At 35.6% G+C, this 26,422-nt stretch overlaps 2 protein-coding genes across 12 annotated transcripts in view; one reads left to right on the forward strand and one right to left on the reverse strand.

The window, feature by feature from the left end:
• The window catches only part of STAP1 (signal transducing adaptor family member 1), a 34,148-nt gene extending 27,840 nt beyond the window's left edge, over nt 1-6,308 (reverse strand). For 4 of the 8 annotated variants that reach the window (XM_032459201.1, XM_032459203.1, XM_032459211.1 and 1 more), the window contains exon 1: nt 6,078-6,306. In XM_032459201.1, coding sequence (XP_032315092.1) covers nt 6,078-6,197 — 120 coding nt within the window. In that variant the 5' untranslated portion in view covers nt 6,198-6,306. Of the gene's footprint in view, nt 1-6,077 lie in introns of all 8 variants that reach the window. The other 4 variants (XM_032459219.1, XM_006185072.3, XM_032459230.1 and 1 more) reach the window with 2 other exon arrangements.
• Nucleotides 6,309-17,097: 10,789 nt separating this feature from the next.
• The window catches only part of CENPC (centromere protein C), a 62,701-nt gene continuing 53,376 nt past the window's right edge, over nt 17,098-26,422 (forward strand). For 3 of the 4 annotated variants that reach the window (XR_004312327.1, XM_032459154.1, XM_032459145.1), the window contains exons 1-4: nt 17,098-17,359; nt 22,302-22,348; nt 23,494-23,564; nt 24,236-24,330. Coding sequence is in view for 3 of the 4 variants with exons in the window: in XM_032459154.1 (XP_032315045.1) it covers nt 17,342-17,359; nt 22,302-22,348; nt 23,494-23,564; nt 24,236-24,330 (231 nt within the window). In the remaining variant the exon portion in view is untranslated. The remainder of the gene's footprint in view (nt 17,360-22,301; nt 22,349-23,493; nt 23,565-24,235; nt 24,331-26,422) is intronic. The other variant, XM_032459132.1, reaches the window with a different exon arrangement.

A 26,422-nucleotide genomic window follows, 5' to 3' on the forward strand; every position in this document is an offset into this window, starting at 1 on the left:
GTTTAATAAGGCAAGAGAACAAACCTTAATTTCAACCCCATCAGAAGTCTTTTTTCCCTTTTATTTTCATATGGAATGCATAGTGTTAACAGCATTAAAATAGCCCTTTTCCTGGTTTCTCCGCTGCTTTCTTTCACCCCACTTTATTCCACACAGTACTCCTCGAGGGAATTATCTCCTCCACAGAGAGTAGGGCTGAGAAATGTGTGAGTTTAGAAGGCAGTATGCTCAGATCAATCCCTTCCTGTCCTATTCAGCCTACCAGGACAGAGTGGGCATTCTGCTCTGTTCCCTGCCATGTGGCAAAGGACCTCCAAGAGAGGCAGGCTGTGGCTCTTAAACTGAGTCAGTGATTCAAAGTACTACCTAAGTGACTCAATGCTACCTAAATCTGAGGTAAAGTATTAGCACAGTTTTGGCCTTAAATCTAAACCATATATTGATAGATTTTATTAATAATAAAAGTAATGAATTGATCTTCATTTGTGTGATTCCTATGTCTTGATTTTCACCTGCTTTCAAACTAGGGAGAGGAAAAATCCCAACAAATGGGTATAAAAATGTATAGGGCAGGGGACATGTGTGTAACTGCTAATAGAGTTTCTTTTTAGAATGATGGAAATGATCTAGAACCAGATAGTGGTGATGGCTGCACAACTTTATGAATATATTAAAAGCCACTGAATTGTAAGAATAAGTTCAATGTTAAAGGACCAAGAATAGAAGTAGGGAAACCAGCCTCCTGCTATTGCCTCATAGAGTTGCTGTTGAAGATTGAATTGAATAGTCATGTATGGAAAGTACATAGGACCAGTGACATAGCAAGGGTTCCATAAATGTTGACCAGTGGAGGGTGGGGAAAGCATGGCCTCATCACTCACATTATTGACAGATGCTTCACATTTTTTATTATCCATATAATAGTACTCTTTCCACATGGTGATTTGTATGTGTATGTGACAATGGTGGCATCTAAAAATCTCTAAAGCAGATCTCTTTCAGTGAGATTATGTACAAGAAGGAGAAGATATTTTGTAAACCAGAATAGTGAAATCCATTGTCACTTCTATATAAAATCACCCTTTCATTATTGTCTTAATATATTGAAAACTGCATTGAGAAAGTTGGCTTGAAAAGTTGTTAACCTATACTGTTTGTTTACAGAACAAGCAGGTGTTCTGGAAAAACCATGAAAGTGTCTAGTCACTCTGAAAAATACATGAACTTTCTCAGAATGACTTGAGATTAAATAATAAAATAATTCAAATTTATCTTGGAGCTTTTTAAAAAACATGACTCTCTCTTTCAGGCTTTCACATCCTGCTCTAGAGGTAAGTCTCTGAATGCAAGGAGGAAGTCAAGGCTACACTGTATTTTGGAACTAGGATGGGATGAGAGAGAGTGGGAAGGAGATTGGAATGTAGGCATATTGGTTAGAGAACTTAATCACAGGTTTTGTGGTTTTACTGAAGTATGACATCCAAGATCAAGTCCAAACCTGAGAGTCTATGATTCTTGAAGGAAAAGAAAGCAAGAGAAAGCTCTACAGTTAAAGTCTACCACTCTGTTCATCTTCTTAAATAGCCTCACTAGTATTAACTTGCCATAAGACAGAAAAACTAAAATCACTAATAGCAGTCAAGGTTTATTGCATTCCCTCTGTGTGTACATGCAGACGTGCATCTGTACTCTTGAGATAAATTATAGAGGTGTTCAGTCATGAGAGAATTCTATGAATTGGGTAGAATTAATGAGGCAAAAAGGAGTTTTATGGTAAACAAATATATAGATTCATAGAAAAGAATAAGGAGGGTTTATTAGATTGGGAAAGAAGCAAGAAGAAAGGCATTAAGCTGAGAAAAAGGCAGCGTGGAAGTAAAGTAAGATTAAAAATATCAGTAGGCCCTGTGAACGCCAACCACAGCCACAAACCTAACAATAGATCAAACTTACGTTCAGTGTGCAGAGACCTGCCAGTCACAGTCTTGATTTAGTTTCTGATAAGTGCTCCTGAAAACCAGTATAATCTGAGTCATCTATAAATATCAAACTCAATGATCAACATCTAGGTATATATTTATATCTACAGAGATACATAAATATTTTAAAAATTAACTTTGAAGGACACATTTTTGAATGAAATACATTTAACATAAAGTTTCTTACTTTTAAGCAGTCATTTGTGTTCAGTTGCTGAAGTAAGAAAAACACTGAAATGGGACTTTTGGATTTATCACTAGCTTTGTAATCATTAGATGACTTTGTATTTTGACTTTAAGGTCATAATCTCATTTTTCTTCAATTAAACAAGAATTTTTCAAAGTCTGCTGAGCTCACTGTTGAGCTCAATGTGATAAAGAATCTAGTGACTAGACATTCCTAACGTTTGGAAACCGACCATCAAAATGAAATTAGACTTTAGTTTGAAAGGCAGCATGATGTCAAAGTCTTTGCAATAAAATCCAAGCTAGACTCTTTAATGATGAGAAATCTTGAACATAAATTCTGTGAGCAACAACTCACTCATCTGTGAAGTGTATAAAATAATTTCTACCTGGAAGAGTTACTGTGAGATCAGAGTGACAGGACATTAAGAGCTTAGCATGGTATCTTCCATACGTCAACACCTCAAGAAAATATACCCCTTTTTATGTAGTCCATTTGATCACTACAGCAACCCCTTCAGTTACTCAAAAGTGTATCCATTTTACAAAACAGGAAACATATTAAAAGATTTGAAGGAATTGCCCAAGTTCTGCAGTAAGACTGATACTTCTGTCTCCTTGCCCCAGTAAAAAGCTCCCATTCTTTTTCTTGTGAGTAAAGTGCCTTTGCTTAAGGACGAATGTTGTATAGTGGTCTCCAAAGTGGAGCACATAAACCCCAGAGGCATACAAGGTGATCCCATTGGGGAAGAAACTTTTAGAATGTCTCATTATATTTCATTTATTTCATCTTTTTAATTCCTTTTTTGCATATAGTTAATAATTTGTTTGGAGGATTAGTATAAAAAACTCACATATAATTTCTAAATAAATTAATATTCTTGTATTAGAGGTCTGTGCTCAAAAATGTTTTCTTGAAAGGAGTGTCTTATTTTAAAAAATTGGAGATTACTAGCATAGAGAACTATGTTTGAGAGCACAATAGAAATAGCCCTGAAATGTTTCAAATAGAATTAGTGGCAATTAGAAGACTAGTCAGAGAAATGTTCTTTTGGTGTTATTGTGATGACTGTATTCTGTGTCCAGACTAATAAGAGGACTTATTACACACAATGTTTTTAATGTTAGCACATCACAGATTGAAGAAACTATGAGATGTTGCCCAAACTCTCTTCTTTTCAAATAGTTCCACAAAAAATGAGAATTTTCTCCATTTGGAAGAACTGTGATGCCATTGGTATCCCAGTGTGGAATTTAATAGCTTTTATTATTGAATAAACCTTCCCAATCAATCTAGAATTCTAGTGTTGTGGTTTAAGTAAATCTTTGCACATTATCTTTTCCATGAAGATTGTGTACTTTTAATGAGTTCTTGACCTGGAATCCATGGACTTTTTGGCTCTGCATGTAAAATGGTGTATGTTAGCTCTTTTTCCTGGGGGCAAAGCTCCTTAGTTCTTAAAAGTGCGCAAAAACAGCTAAGAAATACCTCTCACCGTGTAATCTTCCTGTAGAACAGATTATTCCCCAGTTTTATTTTTTCTAGCTTAAATGTCCTGAATTCCTTCAGCAGAGAACTCACCGAACAATTCTGCAGAGCCTCCCAGCTTCTTCTAGCCCATAAGCTGGAAAGGTGACCTTCTTTATACCGTCGGCTCACCTCCATTTCAAAGATTCCCTGGCCCACTATTTTCCTTCACTTTTTCTCATCACTTCTACTTTCAAGCACTCTACTCATCACTGTAGCTCTCCTTTGAGCTGTGTTACTTGTGGATTCAAAACTGATTTTTGTATGTTAATAAGAATGTGATAGAAATAGAGGGATGGAGGAATAAATTAGGAGTTCAGAATTTGCAGATACTACTATATATAAAATAGATAAACAACAAGGTCCTACTGTATAGCACAGGGAACTATATTCAATTTCTTATAATAGGCTATAATGAAAAAGAATATGAAAAGGAATATATATGTATAACTAAATCACTATGCTATACACCAGAAATTAATACATTATAAACTGATTTTATTATAATAAAAAATGTAATAAATAATAAAATGGAAGGAGAATGAATCTAATCTTTAGTGTGAACTGGGTGTTTTACATATATTATCCCTTCAATCCTTGAAACCACCCTGTTAGTAGACATTACTGTTGTTCTCTTGTTCTTTTCCCTGACATATAAGTAAAAGATACTTTGCTATGAATTCAAGTGGAAACACAAGTTAATTTCATGAGAAATATTTACACCTATTGTTTATTCCTTCCATTTCAAAGCATACTTTCTAAGAAAAGTTAGAGTAGCATTCAGGTGAGTCATTACTCCTTACTAAGCCAAGCCTCATGAAGGTAGGATCTTTGAGTTTTACTCATATTTTACAGAACTGAGTGTGATGCTTGGTGCACAAGAGGCACATTATAACACTCCTTAAATGAAGAAATTCATTAAACATCTACTGTATCCCAGGCATTATACATTGGAGGTAAGTCATATTCTCTTCATTTTACAGTTGAGGAAATTGTGCCTCAAGAAGATTGAGTAACTTGTATAAGATCACAGTCTGTAAATGGCCAAGCCATCAGGTAAAGACATATTTTATTGACACTCTGAAATTTTGTTTTTTCTGCTAACCGTACCAGTGGAATGCCTTTTTTAAACACTAAGAGGAGCCCAGTATCAGAAACAGTTATTGTAAATACTTTGGGGAAGAAATTCAATGAATAATCAAATTTAAATTATAATTTAGAAATTTCTTTCTCCCTACTCCCCTTTCCTGGCAAAATGTAATAATGTAGCTAACCCATGGTAACAAGATTGAACTCATTTTAAAAAGCACATAGGATCAATCAAAAAATACTCCAGTGTAACTGACAAATATTACTATGTTATATATTTTTATGTTTAACACACATAACAGTACAAATTACCATGTCTTTACTCTCCAATAGTAAATGATCTGATTATATATGCAAGAAATATGAATATGTTATTATAGATATTTTTACCTACATAATTTTTTCTAAGCATTAATTAATCCTCAGAAAATGTTTTTGTCATTATTAAACATTTCTTATGGCATTCCTCAAAACACTTAAATTTTTCTAGTTTCAATTAATATTAAAATTTTACAAAATTTGGCCTAAGTTTATGATTTCTTTTTTCTTTAGTAACACTTTCATGTTTCTCCAATTAATTTCAAATTATCCACAGTTAGTATTTCAAAAGCACTGATTTTTAACTAAGTATAAGTTTTCATTTTTACGTTTATAAAATACAAAATGCCTTGTGAGTTTCCTTAGTGAATATACTTATGTAGTTTAGTGTATATACTATGCATAGAGCAATCAAAGTATTATCTTTTAAAATCACTGTCTTGAACAGTCTTAGAACATATAACTATACATAATGTTAAACAGTATCAATTTTATCACTTCTATAATTTTTTTCAAGTTTATCATAAAAAATAATCTGATCATCATATGTAAACTTTAATCAACTGACAATAGTAGCAGAAGGTTTAATTTCAATCATAGTATTTTATCTTAATGGTACATGTCATCGTGGAAGCACAGTAGTAAACTGCAGAGAAAAATATATAGGAAAGATTTTATCTTACAAGCTAAATTCTTGTGATATTTAAATAAATTCCTTGGAAATTTAGGATTTTTTACATTAGTGGCTTAACATTAGAACCTTATATTATTATACATAATACACACATATATACACAAATGTGTTTAAGCCATACATTGTATTTAAATTATGAAAACTGAAAACCTGTTTCTGCCCTCAAGGAAGAGGGTTTAATCCCAGCAGAAACAAGAAGGCCCTAGTAACATCATATCACTATGAAATAAATTTTATATTAAGACAGAAGCTTCTAGTTCAACATTGTCATCTATGGACTTACCTGGTATTCTGACCGCTTGACTAATAAAAAACCTTCAAAGTACAAGGGTAGAGCAGTAATCTTTGATCTTTCTTGGAAGATCCTGCGAGGAGCTGGTTTCGGGGGCTTCTTAGCCATCATACCCTCTGGTTGGTATATGGTTTGTTTAACTTTATCCAGTCTCAAACAAAATGAGATCTTCCTTGTGTAAGAGGAAAAGGCAACTGTTTAAAGAGGAAGTCCCATCTCGATTTTAAACCACCAACACACACACACACACACACTTTTTTTTTTTTCTTTTTGTGAGGTAAGAAAGAACAGGCATAGGTCAACTCTGAGAGGGTTGTCTCTGAGAAAACTACATGTGTTTAGAATTACAATAGCAAAATAAACAGAAGATTAACATCATCAGAGGATAAAAGGAACAGATGTGGAGATTATGGACTTTTCAAGGAAACATCAAGGTCACATTTGTTTTCTTCCACTTTTTTTTGTTTATTGCTGTTCATTTTTATCCTCAGAAGACATGATTTGAATTAACTCCATTTCATTAAAAATTACTTCATAGGATAATTTTGTTAAAACTATTTCTAAGTATAGTTGGCCCTCTGTATTGACAGATTCCACATCTGTGGATTCAACCAACTACAGATAGAAAATAATAGAAAAAAAAATTCAGAAATTTCCAAAGAGCAAAACTTGAATTTGCCATGCACTGGCAACTATTTTCATAGCATTTACATTGTATTAGGTATAATAAGTAATCTAGAGGTGATTTAGAGTACATGGGACAATGTGACACAGGCTATATGCAAATACTATGCCATTTTATATAAGGGACTTGAGCGTTCAAGGATTTGATATCTGCAAGGGTCCTGGAATTGATCCCCTGCTGATACTGAGGAATGACTATATTTCAGAGTTGAGAAAAATGGAGCTATTTATCATGCACATTTTGGTGGCCCACTAAATCTAAGCCACAGTTATGAGAACATAAGGTTTTTTTACTCTTTTGTCAGGATTTTCAGTTGGTGAACTACCAGTGGATATTTGGCAAAATATGTCTGGCAGAGAAAGCTGTAAATTTTCAAACTTTCATTTTGTTCTTGTATGCTTTCTAAGCAGTGAATCACTGATGCTGTGTTGCATAGATTGGGTCCCTACAGCTATCTAGTGAGATTTATAGAGCTACACTGGGGCATGTGGTCCTTGAGAGACTGGATTTGGCCCAGTATTGTATAAAGAACGATGAGGGAAGGGAAAATTGCAGGAATTCTGGTTTGTTTTGCAGGGGACCTGAGAGGTTCCACCATTTGCTATTTCATCTTCAATATTTCAGAATTACTCTAGGTTTATAAGCCAGGCCTGAAGCCTGAGCATCCCCCCCCCCCCCCCCGTTAGGCTAGCCTATTCTCACAAATTAAAGCAAGCCAGGGATTTCCAGTCTGACACTTTTTTTGGGGGGTTGGGGGGGTTTAGGGGGAGGTAATCAGGTTTATTTATTTAATTGTTTCTTAATGGAGGTACTGGGGATTGAACCCAGGACCTTGTGCATGCTAGGCACGTACTCTGCTACTGAGCTATACCCTCTCCTATGAAACTCCTTTCTTAATGGAGAGACCACATGGTTTCCCCCAACAATAGGGGTTCCATTGGAGCTGCAACTGTAGATGTGAGGAGTCAAACTGTGTACAGAGTGAGGTATGATGAAATAAAATTTATATTTTATGTCAAGACAAGAAAAATGTAAACATAAAATTCTTCTCTGTCCATTTGGGCCTCTTCCCTTGCCTTTAGTATATATTGTACCTCTGCTTAACCAGACCTCCCTAGGAGATCCCCTTCCTTCTTAATCTTGGAAGGGGCATGATGGCTCACTACTCACTTTGTATGTGCAGATCTGAATTGTGTAAACTGTCAATGCATACAAAGATGTATAACTCTTTGTCTCAAAAACTTATATAACTGTGCTTTGACTTGTAACATGCAGAACAGGCCTCAGAGCTTTCTGAAAGACTGTCTCCCAGATTATAATCCTCAGGTTGGCTCAAATAACTTTTTCTATTTTTCTCTTAGATGGATTATTGATTAATTTTTTGTGCACATTCATGATGTAGTTGGCAGGACATCAGAGATACCCAGCAGAGGACACCTGGAGTCTACCCTGAACTGTTGCTCAGTACAAGCATCAACCTATTGAACCCCACTGGTTTCTTGGTGCCCTTCAGGTGTTCCAATGAATTCTCTGGATATCCAGATCTCATTGCTTTCAAGTGATGATCCTAAAAATTTCATTTGAGCTGTTTTTATTTAAGGCTTGGAGTCTGAAGGGGCACCAGTACATTTCCACAGCAGGGACTTTGGGGGATCTGTGCAGGATGCCCAGGGAAACATGGGTGGCTTGGTTTTTGTTAAATTTAGCTTAAATTGAAAAAAAAAAGTTGATATATGATCTGAACAAAACTTTTGCTGGCGAAATGAGAGACTGAATTATTTGGCTCCAAAGAACAGGGGACATTTGCTCCTTCTGGCTACAAGGTGTTCTAAGGTGACTGAGAACCTAGTGGAAGTGTCTGAGGCTTAATTAATCCTTGTGACATGTAGTGATCCTACAGGGAACCCCATTACAATCATTAAGTAAATTCTGCTCAGGTAGAACAATACAGACTGAATATCAGTAAACTAGAGAAGCGTGTTGAGGTACATTAACTAAATGAAAATAGTTTGAAACTGAAATTAGAGTTGAAGATTCAAAATTACTGCCTTGTCTTTATATTACATTGAGACCTACTTCCTGTGATCCCAGACTTCAAATGATAGACTATAAGTCCAAGTTAATTTTTTGGAGACAAAAACTATAACTAATTTTTAGTTTCAGTATTTTAAGAAAGTGACTTGAATGACAGAGGAAAACCTCCTGATTTGATAAATGACCTAATCAACCTCCTTGGCAGCTGGTAGCTGGTGTCACACAGCGGGAAGTGAAAGGAGGGATGAGAGCTGAGAAATGAAAAGAAGGGACATGGGAGACAGGACGCTGGGAAACATCAGTGGTTGGAATAGGAGAAAAGTAGTCACTGGCTTTATAGCCAGAGAGTTTCATGGGAAAAAAAGAATGTCTCTAGAAAAATGTAAAGATAGGAATCTTTCTGAGAAATAATGTATCTTGTTGATTATGTCTTTCTTATCTTTTAAAAAACTAAACCAAATTAAAGAAAAACCAGTTCAAAAGCCTCTCAAAATTGCTTTGGTTTGACAATTTGCAAGGCAAATTAATCCTTAATATACCAATGTTCAAATTATGTCTCTCCTCCTCCCAAGTTTTAGGTGGTGAATAATACATTTGTAGGTAAGAAAATACCATAGAAAAAGTGTTTGGGCAGAGGGCAAGAAGCCAGTTTTGCTACTAACCAGCTGAGACCTTGAACAAGCCAGTGAACTTCTCTGAGATAACTGTTTCTTCACTTCCTGTCTGAAGAGCTGCAACTGGCTTTTAAGGACCCTCCTACTTTCCACCCTTTTTCTCTCTGATTCATTTAAAATGCAATGTAATCAAGCCATTCCCCTGCTTCAAACATTTTAATGGATTCTAAGTGCTTTCAGATTCATTCTTTTTTTTTTTTAAATTTGGCAGTAAATATTTACTGACCACCAATTATGTGCTCAAACATGGCACACAGATCCTTCATTAAAGGGCCCTTTTAAATCAAAACTCCTTAAAAAATACTCTCTCACCTAGTAACTTTGGTTACTCTCAGTTGTCTCAATAATTTATGGTCTTTCCTATCTTCTCTTTCTTTCCAATCACTGTGCACCTTGCTTGGATGCCCTGCTTTCCTCTTGTTAATATGATAACTCCCTACTTATCCTTGAAGACCTAGATTGAATATATTCTTATCCGTGAAGATTTCCTGAAGCCTTCCCCATCCCCAAGGGGAACGTTTATCTCTCTCACCCTGCATTCCAGTAGTATTTTGCACATTTTTATTGCAATATTTGTACCATTATATTTTAGTTACAGGTATAGCTTCTATATCAACAGAAAATTGAGTTTTTCAAATACAGGGATTATGTTGAAATCACAGTTGATAAGAAGTAGATTGCAGTAACTATTTATTAAATGAATAGCTTCCAGCTGAAAAATATGATTCTATTTTGAAGAGTTAGCCTCCACCGAGACAGGAGATTTTTTCTGACAAGTGTGAACATTGTTTAACATATGATTCTTCTGTTGCCATGTAGAACAATTATGCTACTATGAAACTTTTGAAAATACACCAAAGTCCAACTATTATAGTCATCATCAGTATCTGTGTCACAGGAATTTGCTATAAATCAAGATATATGGCAAATACAACTCAACAACTTTGAGTGGAGTATAATGGAGTAACTCAAATAAAACCAAAATTTTAATGCTCTGAGTCATCTATGTTATAATACTATTCAAGTGAATGAATGCACATCTTTACAATATCTAAGGCCTCTCTAAAATACTATCCAGTGATGGGAATTGATTCAATCAATAAATCTGGACCCAATCTCCCTCCGGTACTTCTAATTTTTGATTTTTGTTTTACTTAATGTTTATTGATGATTTAGTACCATTGGCATCACAATTAATTGTAGTAAATTTTGAAGATAGGTGAGCTGAATACATTTACATTTACAATCTGTAACTGAAAAACACAGCTTTAATTTTAATGATTATATGAAAACTTTGTGCCACAGTCATTATTACTCAGAAAATGTTTCTTCTAGGTCTTTTGGGAGAAAAAAAGACAAGGTAGCTCTGTCAGAGTGATTTAATTTGTTAACCATATTAATCGCAGGTTGGTGCCTTCCATCTGTTCCAACCCTTTCTAGTGTGCCATTCTTTACTGCAGAGGCTGAAAAGCTGAAAATTACATTTCCTAGACCTCTTTGCAGCTAGAGTGGTCATGCATTTAATGCTGGGAAGGCAGAACAGACAGAATTCATTCTTTCACTGCCTTTGGTTTTTCTAGGGGCCAGCATGGTTAGGCATCTGACTTTTTGATAGCAATGTTATCAGAAGTCTCAGTGTCTGATCACTAGTTTCATGAGTGTTGATAGTCAAGGCATGGAACATTGGTTTTCTGATAACAATTAGATATGGTATGGTATGGTGTGTTTCTGAAGCCAGGAGTGGTAAGGATGCTTCCTGCTCGTAGAGGCTTCTTATTTGTGGTGGCTTCCTTGAAATGGCAGTTTTGTAATTATGGTCATTTTCTGCTTACGCAGTATCAGCATGGCTCTGGAGACTCCAGCATTGGCATCAGCTTCCCAGTTTCCAGATTGCTTCTTGACTGTACATGTAGCGGCTGGCTCTTGGTGGTTCAGTTCTGCTGTGTATCTTTGGAAATTATTTCTGAAAGCCCAAAATTTGTTATTTCCCCATCCCTCCCAACAATTCCGCAAGCTGATAAATGCTTAAATTAGCTATCATAAACTTATGTAACTGACCTCAGATCAATACAGTTCCTTAATGTCTATAGGAACAAGTGCAAAGTTATCCTAACATTGGAGGTACTCCACCATTTAGTTGCATTTTGCAAACATGAACAGTTTTTCAATATCTGACAAATTTTCTTTATGTCAACAGCACATCATTTCTACCTCATGTCTTTGCAGTTTACCTACCTATTTCATTTACCTCATAAATCTCTTACTGGTAGGGGTTGCCAATAAGCTCTAGTTTTGGCATTTTATTGTTTACAAATTTCTGTAGGCACTTGAATTTACAAACATCTTACATATCATGTCCTATACACAATTAACTTAAATAATGTCTTATTTTTTATTATAAGTAGAAAAATTATATAAGTTTAAGCAAAAGAAAAGCATAAAGAAGGGAATGAAAATCATATATTAAAAAAAAAATCACATCTTATTCTACTATCCATACCATTAGCACTGTTTGGATATGTATCATCACTTTTTTGGCACTTTTCCGGCACTTTTTCTCTACTTGTATATATTTATGTAATCAGGTAAATAATGTACATGCTGTTTGATAAACTGCATTTTTCAAATAATGTATCCAGAGCACATTTCCATGTCAAAAATATGAATGTACATTATTTAAATTTTTGCTTAGTACCAGCAAAGTAATTTGTCTTTGCAAGGTTAAAATTATAACGCAGAACTACATTATTAAAGTGTTGAAAGTTGAAGTGTGTTTTAAACGACAAAAGCTCCTTTGTATGAGGTAAGAATTACACTGAAGAGAAGTAAACTATTGGCTACAGGATAGAGATTTGTTGTGTTCTTGTTAAGAGAAACAGTGTATATATAATAAAATATAATTGCAACTAAGACTCAAACAGTTGACACAAAAGTAATTTAGGAAACATAAAGCTCAGTCAGTTTGTAATACAGCACTTTAAACGTACGGACTCCACGCAGACCTCTAAGATCCAGTGCATAATATTGTTCTTTGTTTTGGGGGGTTTTGTTTTGCTTTGTTTTGCTTTTGGTGAACGCTGCTGCCACCTATTGTGTGCATATTACAAGCACACTTTATTAACTCGGCAATTACAGTCCTGTAGAGCCTTTGTATCTGAGGATAATTTTGTCAGAAAAGGCTACTAAAGTGAATGTATGTAGATGGGAAAAGAATATGAAAGAGTAAGGACATTCTCTTCCAGCAGCAAGACAGCATTATACTATCTTAAAAAAATGTACAATTCCCTGTCATTCAATAATCAATACTTTAGTTTTCTACTGTTGCTTAATGCTCTGTATAGCTTCTTTGTTCTCAACCAGACTTGGATCAAAATTCACACATTTGGTGAGTAGGGTATAGTTCAGTGATAGAGTGTGTGCTTAGCCTGCATGAGGTCCTGGGTTCAATCACCAGTACCTCCACTAAAAAAATTAGTAAAACTGAAATTCACACATTGCATTTGGTTGATATGCTTTTTTTTTTCTCTCTCTCATGTTCTTAATTTTTCAAGTAAAGTTTATTGAGATATAATTTACAGCAAAAGTCATCTTTTTTTTTTCTAGAAGCACAGTTACAGGAGTTTTGACAAATATGTATAGTCATGTAACTACCACCATAATCAAGACTTGAATTATTTTCACCACCATAAAAAGTTCCTTCCTGGCTCCTTCCCCCTGACCTCATCCCCTGACAATCACTGATCTCATTTCTGTTCCTATAGTTTTTTTTTTTTTTTAACATTTTTTATTGATTTATAATCATTTTACAATGTTGTGTCAAATTCCAGTGTTCAGCACAATTTTTCAGTCATTCATGGACATATACACACTCATTGTCACATTTTTTTCTCTGTGAGTTATCATAACATTTTGTGTATATTTCCCTATGCTATACAGTGTAGTCTATTCTACAATTTTGAAATCCCAGTCTATCCCTTCCCACCCTCCACCCCCCTGGTAACCACAAGTCTGTATTCTCTGTCTGTGAGTCTATTTCTGTCCTTTATTTACGCTTTGTTTTTGTTTGTTTGTTTTTGTTTTTGTTTTTTAGATTCCACATATGAGCGATCTCATATGGTATTTTTCTTTCTCTTTCTGGCTTACTTCACTTAGAATGACATTCTCCAGGAGCATCCATGTTGCTGCAAATGGTGTTCCTCTAGTTTTATGTAGTCACCTACATGGACTCATACAGTGGATAGACTTTGATGTCTGGCTTTTTTCACTTAGTACAGCATTTTGAGATTCATCTATGTTATTGCCTGTCTCATTAGTTTATTTTTATTGCTGATTCCTCAGAATGGATGCACTACAATTTGCTTATTCATTCACCAGTTGATGGGAAGATTGCCAGTTGAGTCTATTATGAATAAAGTGAATTTCAAGTTGTAATTGAAACTATGTCATAATTTCTAGAAAAATTGATTTTTGGAGTGTCATTTTTAAGGTTAAAATATTCTCTAAAATAGTTTTAACAATTATAAATTTGAAATTATCTACAACATAAGATCATAAGTAACTAAAAGTTTCTACTTCTCTTTCAAGTTAAATTTCTGTACACCTTTTTCTCTATATACGTATTTAATACACATAGTTCCACAGACAGATACATAAATACACACACATATACCACTTACCCAGGTAAGTAGTTGTGGTGGAAAACCTCAAGATTTTAGTCAGTTGTCATAGAAGTTCATAAGGACTGATCTTAATTTTTTTTTTGGTAGGGGGACGTTTGTAATGACAGATCTGGGTTTTATAAACATTACTCCATCAACTAGCAGCCCTATTTTAGGATGCTCAAACTGTGCTGAGGCGATTAAATACTAGGACACATGCAGAGGGAACCGAAAAGTTTGGGAACTGTGGTGTCTCCATAACTTTTTGTTTTCATAAGGATACTGTTCCATTTACTTTCTAGAACAGACCGGTTCCTTGCCAACAACCCCTGCATTCTACACGAGTATGTCATTACATTTCAGGTTCCTCAAAATACCTCTGAGAGTTAGTTTCCAGTGGAAGCTAGAGGATATAATTTTACATGTGAAATGTATATCTATCATTGTGCTTGCTAAAATTTCTCACTGAAGGTAAAAAGAGTATAGTAACTAAGTGCCAAGTTCTGGAGTCAGAATACTAATGTTTATCCCCAGCTCTGCCTTTAATGGTAGTGTGATCTTGAGAAAGTTACTTAAAGTGTGTCTCAGTTCTGTTGTTTATAAAATATGCTTATTAATTATCTTTTCTCATAGAAATGTTCTAAGAATTAAATAAGTTACTGCATGGAAAGCATTTGGGATAGAACTTGCCATACAGTGTGCACTCAATAAATGGTAGTGTACATTGTTATCTATTCCAAATGTGAGGGTCAAGGGATAGCTCAGTGGTAGAGTGTATGCTTGGCATTCATGAGGTCCTGGGTTCAATCCCCGGTGCCTTTGTTAAGGGAAAAAAATTACCAAATGTGAGACAGAATTATGTAATGTAGTCTTGTTGGCAAAATTTCTGCTAGACCAAGTTAAAAAAGCTCTATAATAATTTCAATAGCATGATCGATTGAAATCTTGGTATGTTCAAGGCATTTCAACTAGATCTAAAAAGGAATTAATCCATATCTCAACAGCTTTAACATTATTCCCATTTCACAGACAAGAGAATTGAGAAATATATAGTTTAATTAACTTGCGCATGATGGCAGAATTAGTGGATTAGAGTGGAACCCGGACTTATCTGATTTCAGAGTTAATTTTTAACCCCTCTTCCCTACCAAAAAAGGGTCTTAGCAGGTGATAACATTTATTAAAGCATTACAAGTTTTAAACATTTATTAGCTCAACTCTTGATTAATGAATGTATTCAATAAGTAATGTATTTTTTATTACATAGTTATTGACTATATTCCCCACACTGTGTATTTCATACCTGTGACTGATTTATTTTGCAACTGGAAGTTTGTAACTCTTAATCTCCCTCACCTATTTCTCTCCTCCTCTCATACCCCTACCCTCTGGCAACCACCTGTTTGTTCTCTGTATCTATAACCATCTCTGTTTTGTTAAGTTTGTTCATTTTTTTTTTAGATTTCACATATAAGTAAAATCATGTAGTATTTGTCTTTCTCTGTCTGACTTATTTCATGTAGTGAATACTCTCTAGGTTCCTCCATGTTGTCACAAACAGCAGGATTTCATTCTTTTTATGGTAGAATAATACTTTATTGTATATATATATATCCCACATCTTCATTCATCTGTCAATAGGCACTTAAGTTGCTTCTATATCTTGGCCATTGTAAATATACTACTCTGAATATTGGGGAGCGTGAATCTTTTTGAATTAGTGTTTTTGTTTTCCTTGGATAAATACCCAGGCGTGGAATTGATGGATCATATGGTAGTTTTATTTTTAATTTTTTTGTGGAATCTCCATACTGTTTTCCATGGTGGCTGCACCAGTTTACATTCCCACCAACAGTACACAAGGGTTCACTTTTCTCCACATCTTTGCCAACATTTGTTATTTGTTGGTGACATCTGCTTGTGGTTTTGATTTACATTTACCTGTTGATTAATGATGTTGAACATATTTTCATGTGCCTGTTAGCCATCTGTATATCTTCTTTGGAAAAATGTCTATTCAGATCCTCTACTCATTTTTTAACCGGGTTGTTTGCCTTTTGGAAGTTGCATTGTGTGAGTTCTTTGTACATTTTGGATATTTACCCCTTATCACATATATCACTTCTATTCAGCAGGTGGCCTTTTCATCTAGATGATAATTTCCTTCACTGTGCAAAAGCTTTTTAGCTTGACATAGTCCCATTTGTTTATTTTTGCTTTTGTTTCCTTTGTCTGAGATGGTAATGTATTTTCTGATGAAAATTCCCTTGCAATTTTTCATTAAATCATTAAAAAAATAGGACATAGTTTCACAGAATCATAAAATGGTGAGGTCAAGTCTTCAGAGCCTCTAACTTAACTTTCCCATTATGTCATTAAGGAAACAGCCAGAAGCGTGCCACAGCTTGTCCTAGATGACATAGCTAGTCCAGTGAGCAGGTTTCAAAACTCCCGATTTACGACTCCTTTCAGGACATCATACTTAATTGGTTACTTACATAGAGTAATTTTGTTCCCAATACCTCAAGAAAATATTATCCACATATTTGAAAAAAGAATACATCATCCATCTTCATTATTATTATTATTATTATACCATTATTGCTTTCAGAGATGATACATAAAAGGGCTGGGTGTGACTGACAAGGCTTCACAGTGAAATATTTCTCTTCAAACGACTTCTGCAATTTGTACCTCTTAGCCTTCCAAGTTTGACTTTTCACTATATGATAGAATTGTCGAGAAGTTTTACACCTCCACATGAAGGGCAGAGTCCGAGTGGAAAAGGGGAAGGGGGAAGAGGAGGAGGTGACGAAGGCGCGACAGGAGGATGAGGGTAGGACTACGAGATGATGGGCGGGGCTACTGGAAGAATGAAGGGCGGAGTTACGTAAGGCCGTCCTGAGGGAGAGTACAAGTGAGGGGGAGGGCCCGTAACGGCTTTCTGCGTCTGGAGGCGTACGACCCGCTTTGCGCATGTGCAGCTGGTTTTAAACTGCGTAGGGCGCGGTGCGCGGGTCGGCGCGCTCGCCGCGTCGTAGCTCCTGAGTTCCCGGTACCTCACGCCCGCTCTCGCCTCAGGGCGCTGCTGGGCTCCCACTTTGGCTGCTACCCGAGTGGCTGGGTCCTTACCGGGCTGCTTGGAGCTACGGACCGTGTGGACTTCCGCCCCAACCACCTCCGCGGGCACTGCCGGGCCCGAACATGGCTGCCTGGGGTCTGGTAAGTGCAGGCCCGGCGCCCGCGCTGAGGCGGGGAAGAATGAAGCGTTAACAGGTGTTGTGGCTTGTGGGGGGTTTCACTGGGACAGCCGCGCCAATTATTTGAAGTGGGAGTGATCGTGTGCGGATTGCCAGAGTTAATTTACTTGTATTGTTTCCTCAAGGCGTCTTGTAGTCCCGGGTGTGACGGCATCTTTCTCTTGTGGTTTCTACTTTTTTGCCTAACTCCATTTCCCAGTCCTCCATAGAAGTTTCTGGCCAGAGAAGTATTGAAACGCCTTGAAAATGTGCCTTTGCTTCAGACTTGTTTGTCTGGAGAGGCGGACATCTGCTATTGACAGATAAAGTTTTCTGAAAGGCAGCTGCAACTTAAAAGTGCCAGCTGTGAATGGCTGAAGGGGGCGGGAACTCATTTTTTGTTTGCATGTTTCTGGACTCCCTTGGTACTCACTATTCTGTATTTCAGACTTCGTTTGTAGTTACTGTATTTTATACAACTGATTAACTTGTATTTTCTACTTTATCATTCCTTTTAAGAAAATTCAGTATCGATTAACTCGCATTTGTAATAGAGATATGTATGTGTGCTTCTATGCATAGAGGCCTGTATTATGGACTAAGAATATTGCCTGCCATTTCGGTAAACATTTCGTAGTGCCCACCTTCAAACCACCCGCAACTGCAGCTGCCCGCCTCGGTGTCATGTGCCTGAGGGGAAGTCAGAACAGAGAAAAACAGGATAATGGACCTAGATAGATAAGATACTTATTTGAGGAATAATTTCAATGAGTCCAGACTCTTGCAGCTTCCCATATTAGGGAAACACTAAAATAATGAACTTGAGGTGTCCGTTTTTTATAATCAGCAGTAATCTTTTGATGTTTGACTATCTGTCCCCCCACCCCCGTCCCCCAAAAAACTCCTGTATGTCCTGACTCCTCCCTTACCTCTTTGGAACCATTCCTCAGTTATCTGAGAGACCTTAGATACGGCCTATAGTTCTCAGTAAGGTCCCCAAGTAAAACTTAACTTGCAGATATTAACTTGTGCATTTTTTTTTCAGTTAACCATTATATATAATGTAAACAATGTACGTGCTTATGGTAAAAAGTATTCTCTATACCACCCTTTGATACTGTTGATTGAGGAAAAAAATGATGGATCATATGGTAAGAGTATGTTTACTTTTGTGATAAGCCATGAAAGTGTCTTCCAAAGTGGCTGTGCCATTTTGCATTGCAATATGAGTGAGAATTTCCATTGTTCCACATTTGGAGTTGTTCTTCTAGATTTTGGTCATTTTTATAGGTGTTTAATGGTATCTCATTTTAATTTGCATTTCCCTTTGACATGTGTGGAACATCTTTTCAAATGCTTATTTGCCATCTGTACATCTTCTTAGGTGAGGTGTCTGTTAAGGTCTTATTTTTTAATTGGGTTGTTTTCTTATTATTGAGTTTTAAGAGTTCTCTGTATATTTTGGATAACAGTCCTTATCAGATTTGCCTTTTGTAAATGTTTTCTCCCAGCCTGTGTTCTGTGGCTTGTCTTCTCATTCTTTCTCTCTTTCTTTAATACCATGATCAGTATTTTATTTGTATCAGTGTTGACATTCATTTAAAATCTGTGATCAATAATCATAATATCAATGATATTATTAACAGTTTATTTTCTCACTGTGGTCTCTGCCTTTCTGTTAACGAATTTCTCCTACTTCTAGGATGATGTCCTTCAGAATGTGGGAAGCTTAGACTGGTTGAAGCTTGTCGTAGTTCTCGCGCTAAACTGCTTTTCCTGCTTTCCATGCCTCCCGTCAGCCTTCTGTAATCATTGCCCTTGTCTCCCTCTTTCAAAGTTCTCTTTCCTTCTCTGTGTAATGGGCTTCCTAGGGGACTGCACTTAGATTCTGAGACTGAGGAAGAAAGAGATAGACAAAACGGAACTTGGAAGAGCAGCTGCTGGTCCATCCTGCTGTCTTCTCATTCTTTTGACCATAGGTTTGCTTTTAAAATGTCTATCATAAACTTAGAACTGCTTTGAGCCTTTTAGTTCTAATATCTGACTTTGTGTCATAATTCGTTTAAAAGATGAGGGGAGAGAGGAGTTGAGAGATTATCCTCACTCAGTCCTGGACTTCCGTGGTTTCTAACCTGGTGTGATTTTGTCCTGTAGGAGACATTTGGAGATGTCTGCAAAAATTTCTGGTTGTCTTGAGAGGGCATAGATGAGGGGGTGCTAAGAGCACCTAATGAGTGGAGGCCAGGGATGCCGCTAAACATTCTAAAATGCACAGGGCAGGCCCTCACAACAAAAGTTATCCAGCCCAAAATGTCAGTGGTGCTGGGATTAAGAAGCTCTGCTGTGTTGTGTATTACTTTCTTTGAGAAACATAATCTCGCAGTGAATGGAAGAAACTAAAATTGAAATTGAATGAAAAATGAGTTGAAGTAGCAGTTTTTGAATGTGTATTTTGAAAATTAAAATTTTCTCTATTCTAACTTTTAATTTAGAATTAAGAGACCTCGTTTGTCTTGTTCACCACTTGTTTTCTAGCAAGCCTAAATAACATTTAGCGGTGCTCGATTTGTATTTGCTGAATGAATGAGCTATCTTAGCCTTAAAATTTTTCTATTTAAAAGAGGAACAGAATACTTTACAGGGGTTATTTAATATTCAGAAACATTCATTGTACAAATTTGATTCTTTCAATTTATTGTGTGAAAATAGAAGGGAGACCTTAAATTAGCCCTTGGAAGGTAGTTAACCAACATTCTCAGGGGTTTACTTAAGTATTTCAGAACGCTGAGTACTGATGAGAGACCTTAGTGCTTCAGTTAAGTTTCCATCAAATGACTTGTGATGAAAAGCAATCTTGTTAGATGTTTTTGTTCCTTAGTTTGCTACCTATAAAATAGACGTAATCTTTTGCTCCTTAGATACCTCCTGAAGATAGAGGCTATGTGAAACACTCTCACCTTCTTTAAAGAAAGACATTTTTATCTCAAAAGTTTTTGGTCTTATGTATTTGGCATGTCAAAAAGATAACAAAAAATGGTGTTTATGTGATATACAATGCACTAGGCAAGGCTCTGGGAAGACTGTAAACTAGCTTAAGACACAATCTCTGCTCTCGAAATTTCTTAAAATGTAGTAGAGGTCTTCAGCTTCCAGGATAATTCAATCCAAAAACCGTTAGGTGGGGCCAAGCAAGGTAGCAGTCCCTATGGATGGGAAGCTACTGTGACCCAGAGGAGTGTGTAGGAGCCTTAGTTGAGTCAGAAGGGTGGCCCAGCTCAGGATGTTAGAGCATGAGTAGGGTAAAGAGAATGTCTACATGAGATGGGGTCATTTATATTCCATTGGGCCAAGTAAAAGTGAAGCTTACTAAGCATTTTGTGATAATAATATACTTACTTTTAAAAGCATACTATTCATCTATTACTGTCCAATTTTCAAATAGAAAATTTAACTTTGTAGATTTTACAATTAGACTATAGGACCCAGAGTATCACAGTATTACTCTCCATCTGTAATTTCAGCATGTCTGTGTTTTTTATTTTTCCTGTTGTTTCCATTGATGGGGACTGCTTCTTTACTGGGGTTACCTATTTTCTCTTTTTTGAAACATTCTAGCATCTTTTTATACTCAATTTTTCTAATATTTCACTCATATTCCTAAGTATGGATCTTCTTGAATTTTCATTATACTGACCACTTATGTCCTACAGATTTGGGGAATTTGATTGTATATCTTTTAGATTTTTATCTCTTGCCTTTTTGTTCTGTCTGGAATAACTATTGGTCAGAAGTTGGACTCTCTGATTTCTTAGATCTTTGTTTTATTTTCCTCCCATTTTCCATCTCTTTGACTTTTGTTCTGTTTTTTTTTTCTCTCTAGAAGTATCCTTAGCTGTTTCATAATTACTGCATTATTTTAGGTAATCATGTTTTTAATTATTAAGAATTTTTCTCACTCTCTGTCTTGTGCTTATAGTATACCATTTCTGATTTGTGAGCCCATTATTACCTCAAATCTCTCTTGAAGGTGCTAATTAGCATTTTCTTTTTTGTGTGTGTTTTCTTTTTTTTTTTTTTTGGAATTATCTTCCTCATCCTTGCTATTAGTTTCCTCTTGGGCCTTTTTCTTTTTCATTTTTTAAAATTTATATCTTGATCTTCCTCTTTTATTTTAGAAACTTAGTGTCTGGTTATCCATAGATGCTGGTAATGTTTAAAACTGCGACAATGGAATACTGTTTTTGAGCTCTGCATTTATGGGGATAGGGAAAGTGGGGGGAGGGCATCTACTGTTCTCAGAAAATATAAATTTTCTTTGAATTGCTCTGTTTTTATTTCCTGTCTCTTTAGCTCCTTCAGATCTCGAGTTTCCTAGTTCTGCATAGTTAAGGCTTTCTCCTGGCATAACAGCTTCACTCCTCATCCAGGACAGTATCTTGTGAGCTTACTTTAGGCCGCTTCTGCTTTTACTCTGTTTCATCAGTTACCACGTTTTCATTTGTTTTCCATCTTCCAGAAGTTAAATTTGTGTGTCCACAGATAGTCCTCTCTTCCATTCTCTTTCTCATTGTCATTTTATGTCAGTTTATTATTTTACTACTTCAGAGGGATCTCCCTGTAGGGAAAGGTGGTAAGTAGATATTATTAGTTAACCAACTTGAATTATTGGAAGCCCAGATAATATGATTTTAATGGAAAAGGTATGGGAGGAGGGGGAGGAAGTGGAAGAGGATGTAATAAATCCCAGGGTAAGGAAATAGTGTAAACAAAGTTTTGGAAACAGTAGATATGAGGCAAGTTCTTTTTCACTTGATCCAGAAGAATTCCTCTTTATAGTATTATAATACACAATCACTAAATACTTGCTGAATGAATAAATGAAGAACTTAAATTTTCACCAGATTGATGATTTACTTTTCTTTCAGGATCATCTTAAAAATGACTATAGGAGAAGATTCTGCCGATCTTCCAGGTGATTTATATACTTAAGCTTTTAAGATGATTTTTATTGCCATCTTCAGAAAGTAGAATTTTTAAATGAAGAAAGGAAAAACTATTATCTCTAACTAAAATAATAATTTCTATGCCCACTGATTGTGTAGTCATCTTAGTTATTTTATATTAACAGAAGACTATTAATGCAAGCAGTGCAGTGACTTAATGGAAGTGAGAAAAGAAATTCACCTGTTAAATGGTGGACCAGGAAGAAGCAGTTTCAGTTCTGACTAAATGACAGCTATGGGGAAACACTCTAAAGTCGATTGAATGGTAATAATAGAAAGATGTAGTTTATTCCATGGAGCTAAAAGAAAAGGTGGATGTGGTTCTAAAAGGGCAATAGAAGGATCTTTGTGGTGATGGAACTGCTCAGTATCTTAACTGTGGTGGCCATATCTGAACCTTCAAATGTGATAAACTACACAGAACTAAATACACACACAAACATAAACACACAAATGAGTACATGTAGAACTGGAGAAATCTAAATAAAATTGTAGATTCTATCAATATCAGTATCCTGATTGTGACAGTAAACTATAGTTTTGCAAAATGTTACCTTTGCAGGAAACTGGATAAAGTCAAAGAGGGATCTCTTCTATGTTATTTCTTACAATTGTACTTGAATCTACAATTGTGTCAATACAACTTCTAAGTAAAAATGTATACTGATTCATAAGCTCCTGTTAAGAGTAAAGATACTGAATCAAAAGTGCATTTGAAATCTTGTGGGGAAAACTGTGTTACTTGGAGCTGTTAGGACTTCTGACCATAGAGAATTAAAGAAGCATTTCAGGGTTGTTTGAATTTGCTCAAAAGAGTTTATGTTCTTGTTTAGGTATAGCAGTGGTCTAAAACAGCTTTAGTCATGGCTATTCAGTCAAGTAATTTTATTGTTAATGTAGACAATGATGTATTACTAAACATCCTTTTCTAGGAACTCTTGGACTCCCAAATACTTGTTTTGTCCTCAGATAGTAATGGTGATATTTTTCCTATTAAGTAAATTAACATTTTATAGTAAGCAGATAAGGGATTGTCAAAGTAGATGTTAATAGGTAGCAAATATCTTTTGGAAATGATACGTTGACATTTTCCTTTCTTTCCTGCTTTTTTTAGGGCACCTGACATTAATACGGAGCAAGGCCAGAATATACTGAAAACCTTACTAGACTGTTTTGAAGAAAAAAGTAAGGTTTCATTTCTACATGGACTTTGAGGGTTGGGTTGGATGAAAATATAAATTTTTCCTATTAATATCAAATTCAGCAACTATAGTATTTAAATATATGTAAAATATTTTCCTAGGAATTTTGAGTACACGTACAGTTCTTGTACCTTCTGGTCCACTGAAGACAATACTGGCAAAAATGAGAATAATTTATTATTCCCTTCAGTCGTACTAGATTCCTATAGTCTAGAAGTCATAAATTTAATTATCATACACAGGAGAAAGTATTTCATGTAATGGAAATAAATGTGCAGAATTCTTGGGCTCACTGGAGAGCTTGAGATACCGTTTGGTGATTTCCTAAAGAAAAGATGAATTATGGCAAAAACTTTTCCAAGTGTGGGTCAGCATTAGAAGGTATTGGAATAAAAGAATAGGCCAACCAGAGAAAAACAGATGCATCTTTTTATAAGCTCTGAAAGAAGAACTGGCACATGTTTTTCCAGGAACCTTGTTTGTCTTTTTTAGTTCCAGATGCCTTTTAGGAACATTTGACTATCGAATTGATGCCTGTACTTCAGTTAAACTAATTGCATTTAAAAGAATCAACAGAATTCTTCAGACTTCTTTTAATTGTAACCGAAAGATTTTATACATATTTTGTTTTTAAAAATTTTTAACTTTTTTTAGGTCTTGCCAATGATTTTAGCACAAATTCTACAAAATCAGTGCTTTATTCAACACCTAAAATAAAAGACATTTGTATTCAGTCACCAAGCAAAGAGGTAAGTGAAAAAAGAGAACTGGTATAGGTTTAATATTTTAATGAATGAAGCAGTACACAATATATATAGTTAGATACATTTTGGTTGTTTGTCTTATTCTTATTCTTATTCTTAAAAGGAAATCCTATATTCCCATTGAGTTTATATAAAATGTAGAGGTATTTTTTGAAAATTTTGGCCTGACATTTCCTGTGTTTGAAATTGGAGGTCTGGGAGTTAGAATTATCAAATGTAATGCAATCACTTTTCACTCTTCCTAAAATAATGCTTAAATTAGGTTTTTAGGAAAGTGGGCAACTATTAAAGTTCCTAATCCAGGTTGTCAAGTTTGGTTGTTTTCTGAAAACGGAAGGCAATTTATTGCTATACAGGGGACTCAATCTTTTATTGATTATATATATCTTAAGAGGATAGGTTGACGTAACTCTGTAAAATAGCACTTTGGAATAGAGTTTTTGAAGCTTATAATTGAAGACCAGTTATTCAAAAGAACAACACTAATTGGAGAGAAGAATTGGATATAGACAAACCTTGTTTTATTTGCTTTATTGCCCTTCACAGATAGTGCATTATTTACAAATTGGAGGTTAGTGGCAACCCTATGTCAAGCAAGTCTGTCAGTACCATTTTTCTGACAGTATTTGCTCACTTCGTGTCTCTTTGTCATATTTTGGTAATTCTCACAATATTTCAGATGTTGTCATTATAATCATATTTGTTAATGATGATTTGTGATCAGCGATCTTTGATGTTACTGTTGCAAAAAATTGATATTTAGAAGGCTTAGATGATCAGCATTTTTTAGCAATAAATATTTTAAAATTAAGGTATGTACTTTTTTTAGACAATGCTATTGCTTTTTTAGATAATATGGTATATTAATATTAATATACTACAGTATAGTGTAAACATAACTTTTGTATGCACTGGGAAATTAAAAAATTCATGTGACTTGCTTTATTGCAATACTCATTTTATTGAGGTGGTCTGGAACTGAACTCACAGTATCTCCCAGGTATGCCTCTAGTGCTGGAAATAACATTCATTAAAAACTTGTGTAAACAAATAATTAAACATATATAGCCTTTTGGTTACAAGGAATGAAGACAGATCCATCCTGTCAGAATTGAGAGACCTTTAATGTGATAAATTGATTTTTGAAAGTTAAATCAGCTAAATTTCCTGGGATAATCATGACTTGGTCATAAAGTAATAACCTTATTTGATTTGGTTTGCTAATATTTAAGATGCTTGCATCTATGTTCATGAACAATATTGTCTTTTTTCTCAAAATGTTCTTGTAGGGCTTTGGTATCAAGGTATCAAGGTTATGCTAGAGGTTCCACTTTTAGGTGGGATGTAATAGATTGCAAGATTGCAGTAGGTCAACACCCTTGGTGCAATTGCTAGTTAAAAAAGAGAATGAAATGCAAACATAATATTTTTAGAGACATTGGGAGTTGTGGAAGCAATAAGGGCTAGTTGAACTAAAATTCCAAAGAGAGAAGAATCCTTAGAAGATGAGTTGATGTTGTTAATCATTTTCTTCCCTGAGAGTATTTACTAATTTTGGGCAAAAGCTGAGGGTTTTGGATTGGCCCAGGCAGAGGGAGTCTACTGTGGGAAAGTAGGGCTTTTGTTACTAGTACAGGGATGGCATGACAAATTGAAATCCTGGAGGCACCCCAGGTGGATAGTCACTTTTCCTTAAAGAACATTTGTAAGTTCTGAGGTAGTCAGGAACCTTGGGCCGGAAAGGTAGAGTGAAACATGTAGTCTTGGTATGCTAACAAGGCAAAATCCTGTTGCAGGAAAGGAGCCCACTACAAATAGACATTTGCCACATTTTGAAGCAGTCTGGGACAGAGGCTAAAAACATGTTAAACAAAAACCTCCAAAGGACTGAACTGAATACATTGCAATCTTTAAGGGCTAAACAGGCTCACCAGGTTCTCAGTCACCCAGAAGAACTCATTCTGAAGGACACAGGGCAGGTTACAAGTGGCCTGGGTCTTACTAAAATTTTATGTCAGATCCAGCTCAATCCTTGAGAGTGAGGATCTAATCATTTCAATCCAGTCTGCTTAAAAGT

This window comes from Camelus ferus, chromosome 2, assembly GCF_009834535.1.
Source record: "Camelus ferus isolate YT-003-E chromosome 2, BCGSAC_Cfer_1.0, whole genome shotgun sequence".
In the NCBI taxonomy this organism is placed as follows: domain Eukaryota; kingdom Metazoa; phylum Chordata; class Mammalia; order Artiodactyla; family Camelidae; genus Camelus; species Camelus ferus.